Source organism: Salvelinus fontinalis, chromosome 8 (genome assembly GCF_029448725.1).
Source record: "Salvelinus fontinalis isolate EN_2023a chromosome 8, ASM2944872v1, whole genome shotgun sequence".
NCBI lineage: Eukaryota > Metazoa > Chordata > Actinopteri > Salmoniformes > Salmonidae > Salvelinus > Salvelinus fontinalis.
Window position 1 is genome coordinate 6,623,169 of NC_074672.1, and position 13,585 is coordinate 6,636,753.

The 13,585-nt window shown below is 46.0% G+C and overlaps 1 protein-coding gene across 3 annotated transcripts in view; it reads right to left on the minus strand.

Annotated features, from left to right (window-relative positions):
• The window catches only part of LOC129860444 (histone-lysine N-methyltransferase PRDM16-like), a 366,029-nt gene that overhangs the window by 4,318 nt on the left and 348,126 nt on the right, over nucleotides 1-13,585 (minus strand). For 2 of the 3 annotated variants that reach the window (XM_055930830.1, XM_055930829.1), the window contains exons 15-16: nucleotides 6,502-6,735; nucleotides 363-546 (exon numbers count right to left, since the gene is read on the minus strand). In XM_055930830.1, coding sequence (XP_055786805.1) covers nucleotides 363-546; nucleotides 6,502-6,735 — 418 coding nt within the window. The remainder of the gene's footprint in view (nucleotides 1-362; nucleotides 547-6,501; nucleotides 6,736-13,585) is intronic. The other variant, XM_055930831.1, reaches the window with a different exon arrangement.

A 13,585-nucleotide genomic window follows, 5' to 3' on the forward strand; every position in this document is an offset into this window, starting at 1 on the left:
GTTGTCATGCATTTTCCTTTTTGTATTTCCCCCTACCGAACTCAAGCTTTTGGACGGATGTTCAAAATGATTTGCCACTTGCTGCCTCCATTCTGGTAGCCTAGTGGTTAGAGCCAGTAACCGAAAGATTGCTGAATTCAATTCCAGAGCTGACAAGGTAAAAATCTGTAGTTCTGCCCCTGAGCAAGGCAGTTAACCCACTGTTCCCCGGGCGCGGAAGATGAGGATGTCGATTAAGGCAGCCACCCATACCTCTCTGATTCAGTTAAATGCGGAAGACACATTTGAGTTGAATGAATTCCGTTGTACAATGGAATAGGTATCCCCCTCCCCTCTCTCTTTTTATACGGGAGTCCACCTACCTGAGTTTTAGCATGTCTGTACAGAATCTCTTTCAGGGGTTCTGACTCGAGAGAGGCGGTGTTAAAAATGACTTTAACATCAAAGGGGGGCTCCTCGCCGTTGTTGGACTTATGCAGGTCCAGACCGTTGGGGAAGCTGGGTAGGGCCTCCAGGTCTAACAGCCCACCGTCCTCCTCTATACACCTGCAGCAGCACCGGGGGAAGGGGAGGGGAAGAGCAGGGAGGCAGGATAAAGGGGAGGGGTAAGGTGAGAGGAGAGGGGATGACGGAGTAAGTAAAGAGAGAAGACAGGGGGAGGGAGGGATAAAGAGAGGGACGGGGGAAGGAGAGGTTGTGGAGGAGGAAGGGGAAGGCGCAGTGAGGGAGGGGGGGTTGCCCTCAGTTAACCTAACCAATACTATCTTGTAACTCGATGGATGGACTTTCGATGGTGCATGCATGGGGGACAGATGGATGGACGGATGGATGGATGGAGACGGACGAATGGGATAGATGGTATGGAGTTGTTGTCTGAAAACGGTTCACACTACTACCGCTGAAAACCAACTTGACTGAAACCCCACTAGAGAACCTGCAAAGGGCATGATGGTTTTCCTCACCGGTTTTGTGCATCAAAAGGGAAAGCCGGCCCTAAAATGCTTAACCAAGGAGCTAACCATTCTCAGTGTGGCGAGAGACAACAAGGAGCTAACCATTCTCAGTGTGGTGAGAGACACCAAGGAGCTAACCATTCTCAGTGTGGTGAGAGACAACACGGAGCTAACCATTCTCAGTGTGGTGAGAGACAACAAGGAGCTAACCATTCTCAGTGTGGCGAGAGACAACAAGGAGCTAACCATTCTCAGTGTGGGGAGAGACAACAAGGAGCTAACCATTCTCAGTGTGGCGAGAGACAACAAGGAGCTAACCATTCTCAGTGTGGCGAGAGACAACAAGGAGCTAACCATTCTCAGTGTGGCGAGAGACAACAAGGAGCTAACCATTCTCAGTGTGGTGAGAGACAACAAGGAGCTAACCATTCTCAGTGTGGCGAGAGACAACAAGGAGCTAACCATTCTCAGTGTGGTGAGAGACAACAAGGAGCTAACCATTCTCAGTGTGGTGAGAGACAACAAGGAGCTAACCATTCTCAGTGTGGTGAGAGACAACAAGGAGCTAACCATTCTCAGTGTGGTGAGAGACAACAAGGAGCTAACCATTCTCAGTGTGGTGAGAGACAACAAGGAGCTAACCATTCTCAGTGTGGTGAGAGACAACAAGGAGCTAACCATTCTCAGTGTGGTGAGAGATGGTAAAGTACCGACACCAGTATTTCTGTGATAATATTTCAGAAGAACATATGAATTCTTTAGACATCCAGAATGGTGAAAAAATGTATGCTGAAGGCAAATAGAGCCACTCTACAAAGTATTACTAACCCAAACACAGTGGGGAACACTGCTTTCAGTGAAAGGCTTTATAAAATACTACAAATAATAATAATGATATTATTATTTTCAATGATGTTCTGAATCAATCTATTCAGTTTTAGTTAGGAAGTAAAGGGTTAACACCGAAGAGAAAAAATATCTAATCAGGAATTTTCTTTGGTGGTTTCTGGGGAAATAAGTCTAGCTAGCTAATTCAGCCATTGGCTAGGCCATCAGATGCTTGATAGAAGGCATCTGCCATTTTACTGTTTTAGGGCAACATTTTGGAGTGACAGTGGAATCAACCAACCAACATTGACTTGCAAAGGATGGGACCATTTTTACAAAAACGTATGGAAACATTTGCTTTCTCAAAGGCCAACAGGCCACTCTCCAATAGCGAGCAATAGTTTTCCCACGGTCTACCTAGCTAACTTTTGTTGTAGGCTAGTTTGCAGAAACTGATATCAAAAAGGTGTTGTTGCTAATTTGTTAGCTTGTACCTTTTCAAGAATAACTTTCAACAAGAAGTAATATTTCAAATGATCATCATCTGGTGAATGGAACTGAGTTGCTTATTGCAGCTCGCATGCTGTTGTTAGCCATCTCTTTGAAAATAACTTACGTGTGTGAAACATTGTTGCATTTAAACTTTACATCACCGGTTACTTTGTGTGCTAAACACAATGTTAAGTAATGGTTGTACATTTGAATTGGGAAATGATTAGCCCAATGGTTGTACATTTGAATTGGGAAATGGTTAGCCTAATGGTTGTACATTTGAATTGGGAAATGGTTAGCCTAATGGTTGTACATTTGTATTGGGAAATGGTTAGCCTAATGGTTGTACATTTGTATTGGGAAATGGCTACCCTAATGACAGTACATTTGAACTGGGAAATGGTTAGCATAATGGTTGTGTTTTTGTATTGGGAAATGGCTAGCCTAATGGTTGTACATTTGAACTGGGAAATGGCTAGCCTAATGGTTGTGTTTTTGTATTGGGAAATGGCTAGCCTAATGGTTGTGTTTTTGCATTGGGAAATGGCTAGCCTAATGGTTGTGTTTTTGTATTGGGAAATGGCTAGCCTAATGGTTGTGTTTTTGTATTGGGAAATGGCTAGCCTAATGGTTGTGTTTTTGTATTGGGAAATGGCTAGCCTAATGGTTGTGTTTTTGTATTGGGAAATGGCTAGCCTAATGGTTGTGTTTCTGTATTGGGAAATGGCTAGCCTAATGGTTGTGTTTTTGTATTGGGAAATGGCTAGCCTAATGGTTGTGTTTTTGTATTGGGAAATGGCTAGCCTAATGGTTGTACATTTGAACTGGGAAATGGCTAGCCTAATGGTTGTGTTTTTGTATTGGGAAATGGCTAGCCTAATGGTTGTGTTTTTGTATTGGGAAATGGCTAGCCTAATGGGTGTGTTTTTGTATTGGGAAATGGCTAGCCTAATGGTCGTGTTTTTGTATTGGGAAATGGCTAGCCTAATGGTTGTGTTTTTGTATTGGGAAATGGCTAGCCTAATGGTTGTGTTTTTGTATTGGGAAATGGCTAGCCTAATGGTTGTGTTTTTGTATTGGGAAATGGCTAGCCTAATGGTTGTACATTTGAACTGGGAAATGGCTAGCCTAATGGTTGTGTTTTTGTATTGGGAAATGGCTAGCCTAATGGTTGTGTTTTTGTATTGGGAAATGGCTAGCCTAATGGGTGTGTTTTTGTATTGGGAAATGGCTAGCCTAATGGTCGTGTTTTTGTATTGGGAAATGGCTAGCCTAATGGTTGTGTTTTTGTATTGGGAAATGGCTAGCCCAATGGTTGTGTTTTTGTATTGGGAAATGGCTAGCCTAATGGTTGTGTTTTTGTATTCTTATGATTGTGACCTACTGGCGTATTTTGCTTATCCTTTAACACCATGCTGTGTGTGACTGCTGTCTTTCCCTCGGCCCTATCCAGTGGTGTAGTGGTGCTTTAACATCATGCTGTGTGTGACTGCTGTCTCTCCATCGGCACTATCCAGTGGTGTAGTGGTGCCTGGAGAAGTGTGTCCTGTATGAAAAAGGTTGGTCTATCGTCTTGGTTCGTAGGCCATTTGCAATGGCCATTTCAGTCATCATCCACTGTTTGCATGAACATTTCTAAACTCTTTCCCAAAAACCCTTCCCAATTAAATGTTGAACATAATGTAGGCCGACCTGATAGAATGATATAATGCTGATTTGTATCAATGGGGAGGGCATTTGTTTTGCTCAATTGAATTAAAGGGCAACTACACCCTCCAAAAATATATATTTTTAAGTGGTTTAAGGATTATTATAATAATTGTTTTGGTGTAATTTTGAGAGTGTACATCTGAAAAATCTATAGGAAAACAGGACTTTTCACACAGGGTGCATTTCCTTCAATAGCTCTGCATACCCATTGTTGCCTTAGCTAGCGTTTACTGGTAGATATAAGTTGAAACATCTTTCCTACCCACCAGCTACCGATGTCATTCTTCAGTGAGCTGCTCCATGCTACAACCTTTTGAGAGCTGCTCTCTTGCTGCTATTCCGCAGAAACTAGGCTATATGTGCGGTGCGCATGAATATATTTCATGTGCTTTGCGATTGTGTAGGCTATTTTGTGCATCATTTCTTTGATACTCAACAGTAGGGATTAAGAAGTGAGTATAGACAATGCCTACTGGCCCTTTGTGTTTCACAGAAAGTGCACTCTTAGACATACTTGGGTGTGCTGGTAATACAATGTGCTGTCCATTCAGCGTCAAGACCCTGTCACACACTGATGGCCCAATAGGCTCAACACTGTGCAAACAGGTCTATAACATGTTTTTTATTTAACTAGTCAAGTCAGTTAAGAACAAATTCTTATTTACAATGACAGCCTAGTAGGTTAACTGCCTTGTTCAGGGGCAGAACGACAGATTTTTACCTTGTCAGCTCAGGGATTTGATCTTGCAACCTTTCAGTTGCTGGCCCAACGCTCTAACCACTAGGCTACCTGCCGCATCTCACCTTACTAATAGTGAGCGTGCAACTTTCCAACAATTTTCCCCACTCTTCCTTACCAGTGAGTCAAGGAAATTCGAACAAAGTTTGAAAATAGTTTTCAACTAAGGTAAAGGACAGTTGTAGAACTATTTTCAAACTTTGTTTGAATTTCCTTGACTCACTGGTAAGGAAGAGTGGGGAAAATTGTTGGAAAGTTGCACGCTCACTATTAGTAAGGGGAGATGGTGCAGGGGGCATGCGGCAGTTAGTGGTGTGTTGTGAAATCTCTGAATGTATTGTCATATTTCTAAAATTGTATAACTCAGGTAGAGTAGCTGCTGCCTTGGCAGGAACTAATGGAGATCCATAATAAATATACATACAGCAATGTTACGGGTAAAGTAGGAATCCCAGGTTTCAGTAGACGATAAGATGTTCATGTTTTAAGAAAAGGAGTGTATGTATTTCAAATCAAATCAAATTTTATTTGTCACATGCTCTGAATACAACAGGTGAAATGCTTACTTACAAGCCCTTAACCAACAATACAGTTTTAAGAAAGAAAAAGGGAAGGGAAAAAATGAATAAAAGTAACAAATAATTAAAGAGCAGCAGTAAAATAACAATAGCGAGGCTATATACAGGGGGTACCGGTACAGTGTCAATGTGTGGGGTCACTGGTTAGTCAAGGTAATTGAAGTAATACGTACATGTAGGTGGAGTTATTGGGGGGGAATACAAATAGTCTGGGTAGCCATTTGATTAGATGTTCAGGAGTCTTATGGCATGGAGGTAGAAGCTGTTTAGAAGCCTCTTGGACCTAGACTTGGCGCTCTGGTACCGCTTGCTGTGTGGTAGCAGAGAGAACAGTCTATGACTAGGTTGGCTGGAGTCTTTGACAATTTTAGGGCTTTCCTCTGACACCGCCTGGTATAGAGGTCCTGGATGTCAGGAAGCTTGGCCTTGGTGATGTACTGGGCTGTACGCATTACCCTCTGTAGTGCCTTGCGGTCAGACTCCGAGCAGTTGCCATACCAGGCAGTGATGCAACCCGTCAGGATGCTCTCAATGGTGCAGCTGTAGAAACGTGTATTTTTTTTTTGCCTGGAGAAGCGGTTTTATGAAATGAATGAATGGAAGCTGATCTTTTTTTTTTTTTTTTTTTTTTTTTACTCCGCTGGTCTTGGCTGTCCGAGACCGAGTCAAGACCAAGTAAAATCTTCCTGACACCAAGACAAGACCGAGACACTCAATATGTGGTCTCGAGACAGGTACAACACTGACCGACACTGATAGAGACAGACAGACAGGTGGCAATGGAATGGGACTGTGAGAGTTCTATCTGCATCCCAACACTCTTTATCACCATCTATCTCTCATTGAACTCATTGTACTGCCATCATAGAGAGGGCAGATCATGCTATATTAAACTGTATAAGTCGTGTTAGTTGGAATGGGAGGAGACAGGGGTGGCCGTTGTGATTGGGTGGGTTTGTTTGTGAAGGTGTGGTGGTGCTGTATGTGACTGCATGACTTTGTCTGTAGTTGTGTCTGTCCCTACAGTATGTCTGTATTCTACCACTACCTGCGGGTCTGACGGTGGTAGTTGTGTCTAACTTGGTCAGAAGTCTGTAACAGGCAAAACATACCAGTAGTTGTGTCCGCAACTATGTCTGTTGTCTATTAGACAGGAATTTGTGTCTGTAAAAAAGCTTTTATTCTGCCAGACAAGACATACCTGCGGGTGTGTTCGTAGCTTATAGCCAACGGTGTGGCTTCCTCCTCCTCTTCGTCTTCGTACGCCCCCGGTGTGACCATGCTGATCGGGGAGGGGGATTCGGGGGCTTCGTCCTGAGATTTCTCCGTCAGGCTGCCTTCTTCCTCCTCTTCATCGTCTCCCTCCTCCTCCTCTAGCCCCCGGGAGCTGAAGAGGCCGTGGCTCGACAGACGCTCCTCCTCCGCAAGTTCTGACCTGCAACAACGAGAACCGCGAGGTCAGTGTCTGTACATTTATATATTGTATTGATTTTGCTCTTTATTCATAGTTTCCAAAAATGTGTTCCATTCATTTATACACCCCAAAATGTCCAGTATTTTCTCCTTAAAATGTCTTGTTTTATATGAAACCCTCATTGGGTGTAATCTGTGGAGCAATATAATTTGCATCCAAATAGTCTAAGGCCGTTTTCTCTCTGTGCTTCCTTTCCTTCATCTGCACTGATGTGAAAGAACTGGTCATCAAACCCAGCCAATTTAGACTTACTGTTTACTGTTCCCACCCATTCTGTCTTGGCGAGACGAGCGCAGATGAGGGAGAGGAGACAGGGGGGACGAGGGCCTTCCTCCAGCCCACCTCACCTCCATTAGGACTTTGATTGGGATTTATAGGCCCACTGCCCTACCTGCCTCAGTGGGCCACTGGCCAGGCATCCCTGCTGTTTGTCTATCTGTCAATAGTCATACTTTTCAGAGCCATAACTAAGCTGTCAGGAGCTCTGTTGACAGCGAGCAGAGCCCCAGTCCAAGCAAACAAACATGCGTGTTGACAATCGGCGAGAAACGGAGCTGAATGATTAACTGGCTAATTCCTAAGAAGCATACTGGACAAGAGGGCCAAGCTCAAAGGGCTCGCTCGGGCCCCAATTCTAGAGGCTGTGGATGTGTGTGTGTGTGTGTGTGTGGGGAGGGGGGCTGCTCTGCAAACAAGTCATCAGCAACCTGCCACCCTTCACATTTTTAAGCCCCCTGGTCTCCGCAGCTTAATGCCTCATGATGTAATTTCCTCAGGGTGAGCCCTCCGAGAAGCCACTGCCACAGAGCGGAGGGCAGATGGACATTTATCAAACTAGACGGGGTACTTTCTGGGAGCAAGTGGGACAGAGGGGTGTCTGGGGGGGCTGTTCTCCTTTATCAATCTAGATTAAATATCCTATAATCAAATTGGCATGGGCTGTGTGTAAGGGGGGGGGGGGGTATAGGGAGACAAGCACGGCTCTGACGCAGAGCCCTCCATTTTGTCACTTAGTCTAAACACATCAGCAGTATGTTTGTGTTAGCGGCCTACGGTGGTTCCTCCTTTAAAAGTTGTCGTACTGCGGCACACCTTGTGTGCTGCTGCAGCATTCTGTGGCATGTCATTTAATTCTCAGCCGTTTTTTCTGTTACTGCAAGTTATTGCTAGTTTGACCACCAGAGGGCATCTTTGAGAAGCATGATAGTCTTCCATATTGCAGATACGCGGAAGACCGGGGTTCAATCCCCCGACGGGGAGGAAGGAGTAGGCTGTCCTTGTAATAAGAATGAGTTCTTAACTGATTCCATATGTGTTTTTTATTCTACAATGTAGAAAATAGTAAAAATATAGAAACATCCTGGAATGAGTAGGTGTGTCCAAAATTTTGACTGGTACTTGCTTAATTCATTTGATTATTATTATGGTGTTTCTATTCCATGAAAAATGCAAAACCCTCTGGGTAAATTCAGAAAGTTTCGCTCTCGGAGCGCACACTGAACGTTCGGGCCGAGGCAGTCAAGCACTCAAGCTAACGTTGGCTAGCTTGCTAGCTACTTCCAGACACAAGTGAGACCACTCTGACCATTTTACTCGCCCTAGCAGAGCTGGTTAGGCAGTTTTCGTGTTAACCAGAGCGTTGGTGACTAACTGTGCTGCGGGAAACAATTTAATAATTCGGCTTTTTTGCCGACGTTTACTGACACCGGCCATATTCAACGGGTGTTGAGCTCTCGTAAATTAATTATTCTGTGCTCTGGTACACAGACGAGAGTGCTCTGGAATCGGCGTAGATAGCCAGAGCGAATTTACGAAATCACCCGAATGTCCATTGAGAACGCACAACGACTATACCATTTAGCTAAGCTAATGACTGGAATAACCAAGTCAATAAACGTTGGGTAATTAGATAGCTAACATAGCATATCATTACAGCAGTATGTACCGGTATCTGGTTCTTAAGGACAGCGTAGCTAACAAATTGTCAGCCAACATAACATGTAAGGTAACTTATTTGAAAAGTAATTTATTTATTACATTGAGTAGCAAGCTACCGCGAGGATGCGCCCTATCAACTCTGCGGCTTGAGCATGTTTTTGGTGCACTGTCGATAGCGCGCTGGACTTCAGGCAAGAAGGTTGAGGGTTCGAAACCTGCTTCCTGCTTGTTTCATTTGAAGTCATGCACAATTTCCAGTTTATTCTTTGGTTTATATTGCCCATTCATTGTCAGTTAGAGACAGTAGTGCATTGGGACCCAAAAGCATAATCAGTGCTCTAACTCCCCCTTGGTCGTTAAGGCAAATCTGGTCTGTGATAGGACGGGGGTTTTCACACCTAGCTCGTCTATTAGACTATTCTTTAGTAAAGGTTGAATAGTCTATTGTTCAGCTATTAGCCCCTCTCCTCAACTTGAGGAGAGCCAAAATCTTTTTGCCGAGAGCCAAAATCCCCCCCCAAAAATTTGATCAAAAAGAATTGTTCTGAAAACAAAAAATAGGCTTCAAAGTAAAAAAAAATGTTTTGGAATCAAATATTTGGTAATAGAGCGCAAAACGTTATGTTTTTTATTCCCCAAAAATATTTTGAGAACAAAAAATGTATTTGAAAACAAAACCAATTTAATTTCCCTATAAACCACCCTCCATTTTGACAATTTTTTGAGTGTCAGTTTGGCTACAACCAATACTGTTCAGCCTTTCTTTCCGATACTGTAACGATTGACGCTCTCCTCATCCTCGGATGAGGTGAGGAGAGAGGGATCTGAAGACCAAAACGCAGGCTTTGGGAAATAAGCCATCTTTATTAAACAACGATAAAGATGGCAACACGAAACGAAACAAACACTTGCAAAACTACAAAATAACAAAACGACGTTGACGAGACCTGAACATAAACTTACATAACTAAACATAAACTTACGTACAGGTAACAGACGACATCGAAACGAAAACGAAACAAACAAACGCTACAGTCCTATGTGGTACGAACATACATACAGACACAGGAGACAATCACCCACAAACAAACAGTGAGAATGCCCTACCTAAATATGACTCTTAATTAGAGGCAAACGCAAACCACCTGCCTCTAATCAAGAGCCATACCAGGCAAACCGAAACCAACATAGAAACAGATAACATAGAATGCCCACCCAACCTCACGTCCTGACCAACTAACACACAAAAACTAACATAAATAGGTCAGGAACGTGACAGTACCCCCCCCACAAGGTGCGAACTCCGGACGCACCAGCACAAAGTCTAGGGGAGGGTCTGGGTGGGCATCTAACCACGGTGGTGGCTCAGGCTCCGGGCGCGGTTCCCACCCCACCATAATCCATCCTAGCCCCCTCCCTTCAAGAATGTCCACCCTCTTACTTCCCCCACAAAATCCTCCTAATAACAAATCTAATAATGACAATACCGGGACAGAGAGATAAACCAAGACAGAGGGATAGATAAGACTATAGAGGTAGATAAAGATAGAGAGGGAGATCAGGATAGAGGGGCAACTCCGGACTGAAAGGCAGCTCCGGACAGAGAGACAGCTCTGGACTGATGGGCAGTTCTGGGTATCTAGCCTTTTCAGGCTGAAGGGCAGCTCATGGCTGACTGACGACTCTCGATGCTCATGGCTGGCTGACGGCTCTCGACGCTCATGGCAGGCTGACGGCTCTCGACGCTCATGGCAGGCTGACGGCTCTCGACGCTCATGGCAGGCTGACGGCTCTCGACGCTCATGGCAGGCTGACGGCTCTCGACGCTCATGGCAGGCTGACGGCTCTGGCTGCTCATGGCGCTCTGACGGCTCTGGCTGCTCATGGCGCTCTGACGGCTCTGGCAGATCCTGTCTGGTTGGCGGCTCTGGCAGATCCTGTCTGGTTGGCGGCTCTGGCAGATCCTGTCTGGTTGGCGGCTCTGGCAGATCCTGTCTGGTTGGCGGCTCTGGCAGATCCTGTCTGGTTGGCGGCTCTGGCAGATCCTGTCTGGTTGGCGGCTCTGGCAGATCCTGTCTGGTTGGCGGCTCTGGCAGATCCTGTCTGGTTGGCGGCTCTGGCAGATCCTGTCTGGCTGACGGCTCTAGCGGCTCCTGTCTGGCTGACGGCTCTAGCGGCTCCTGTCTGGCTGACGGCTCTGTAGGCTCATGGCAGACGGGCGGCTTTGCAGGCTCATGGCAGACGGGCGGCTTTGCAGGCTCCTGGCAGACGGATGGCTCAGACGGCGCTGGGGAGACAGATGGCTCAGATGGCGCTGGGGAGACGGATGGCTCAGATGGCGCTGGGGAGACGGATGGCTCAGATGGCGCTGGGGAGACGGATGGCTCAGATGGCGCTGGTGAGACGGATGGCTCTGGCCGGATATGGCGCACTGTAGACCTGGTGCGTGGTGCCGGAACTGGAGGCACCGTGCTAATGATAAGCACCTTCCTACTAGTGCGGGGAGCAGGAACAGGGCACACTGTATTCTCAAAGCCTACTCTATCCCTGATGCGTGGTACCGGCACTGGTGACACCGGGCTGAGGACAAGCACATCAGGATTAGTAGGGGGAGAAGATACAGTGGGTTCAGGGCTCTGGAGACGCACTGGTAGCTTAGTGCGTGGGGCCGGAACTGGAGGCACCGGGCTAGATACACGCACTACAGGGAGAGTGCGTGGAGGAGGAACAGGGCTCAGGATACGCACTGGTAGCCTAGTGCGTAGTGTATACACTGTAGGTACTAGGCTGGGGCGGGGAGGTGGTGCCGGAAATACCGGACCGTGGAGGCGTACTGGCACTCTTGAGCATTGAGCTTGCCCAACCTTACCTGGTTGAATGCTCCCGGTTGCCCGACCAGTGCGGGGAGGTGGAATAACCCGCACCGGCCTATGTAGGCGAACCGGGGAAACCATGCGTAAGGCAGGTGCCATGTATGCCGGCCCGAGGAGACGCACTGGAGACCAGACGCGTTGAGCCGGCCTCATGACACCTGGCTCAATACCCAATCTAGCCCTCCCAGTGCGGGGAGGTGGAATAACCCGCACTGGGCTATGCACTCGTACAGGAGACACCGTGCGCTCTACTGCGTAACACGGCGCCTGCCCGTACTCCCGCTCTCCACGGTAAGCCTGGGAAGTGGGCGCAGGTCTCCTACCTGCCCTTGGCCCACAATCTCCTAGCCCCCCCCCAAGAAATTTTTGGGAATTACTTACGGGCTTTTTCGGCTTCCGTGCCAGACGCGTTCCCTCATAGCTCCGGTTCCTCTCTCCGGTAGCCTCCGCTCTCCTCAGTGCCTCCAGCTGTTCCCATGGGAGGCGATCTCTACCAGCTAGGATCTCCTCCCAAGTGTAGCAACCCTTTCCATCCAAAACCTCGTCCCATGTCCATTGCTCCTTTCTCTCCTGTCCCTTACTCCGTTTCGTTTTCCCTTGCCGCTTGGTCTTAGCGTGTTGGTGGGTGATTCTGTAACGATCGTGTGGCGGATTGACAGACCAAAATGCAGCAGTTGGAAAATAAGCCATCTTTATTAAACAACGATAAAGATGGCAACACGAAACGAAACAAACACTTGCAAAACTACAAAATAACAAAACGACGTTGACGAGACCTGAACATAAACTTACATAACTAAACATAAACTTACGTACAGGTAACAGACGACATCGAAACGAAAACGAAACAAACAAACGCTACAGTCCTATGTGGTACGAACATACAGACACAGGAGACAATCACCCACAAACAAACAGTGAGAATGCCCTACCTAAATATGACTCTTAATTAGAGGCAAACGCAAACCACCTGCCTCTAATCAAGAGCCATACCAGGCAAACCGAAACCAACATAGAAACAGATAACATAGAATGCCCACCCAACCTCACGTCCTGACCAACTAACACACAAAAACTAACATAAATAGGTCAGGAACGTGACAGATACAAAGGAAGTCATAGCGGACACCTACGAAGAAGGACTGTGTGATGATGGCTTCTCAGGTAAGCAGCACTGGGCATTCTTCCGTCCAACTTCTAACGTTACATAGCTAGTAGTTAGCTCCTACGATTCAGTGTCGGTTCATAACATATATTACATACATACATACCGTAGAATGATAAATCATGCAATTATTATTCTCAAGCTAACCAAAAGCATTTAGCTATGAACGCCTGTTCTCGCCATTTTCAGTTGAATTAACCTGTTTGGGCTCAAGGGGCAGTATTGAGTAGCCAGATAAAAGGTGCCCATTTCAAAAAGGCCTCGTACTCAATTCTTGCTCGTACAATATGCATATTATTATTACTATTGGATAGAAAACACTCTCTAGTTTCTAAAACCGTTTGAATTATTTCTCTGAGTGAAACAGAACTCATGCAGCACTTTTCCTGTCAGGGAGTGAGATTTCAGAAATCGAGGTCCTTGTTCTAGGGTCAGTTCATAAGTACCCATGCAAGCCATCGGGCTACATGCACTGCATACGCCTTCCTCTAGATGTCAGTAAGCGGTGAGAATTTGAATGGAGTCGATTGCGCAATCTGGGACCTTATATAGGACCGTGGAACGGAAGGACCGTCCTTTCAACAGTGCGCTTGACGCATGAAGACATCACAATGGCGTCCTGCAAACGCTTTCGTTTTAGTAGTTCTATATCTCCGGTCATGTTTTTATTCGTTATAGGGGTTAAAGACATCATAAGGTAGTTAATTTAAACCGACTTATAGCAGTTTATAGCAGTTTATTGCGATTTTCTGGGATTTCTTTGCCATGCGCTTTCACGAGTTGGACACCACTCCAGTTGGCGGCTAACATTAGCGGCTATTTCGACCGGACAAGA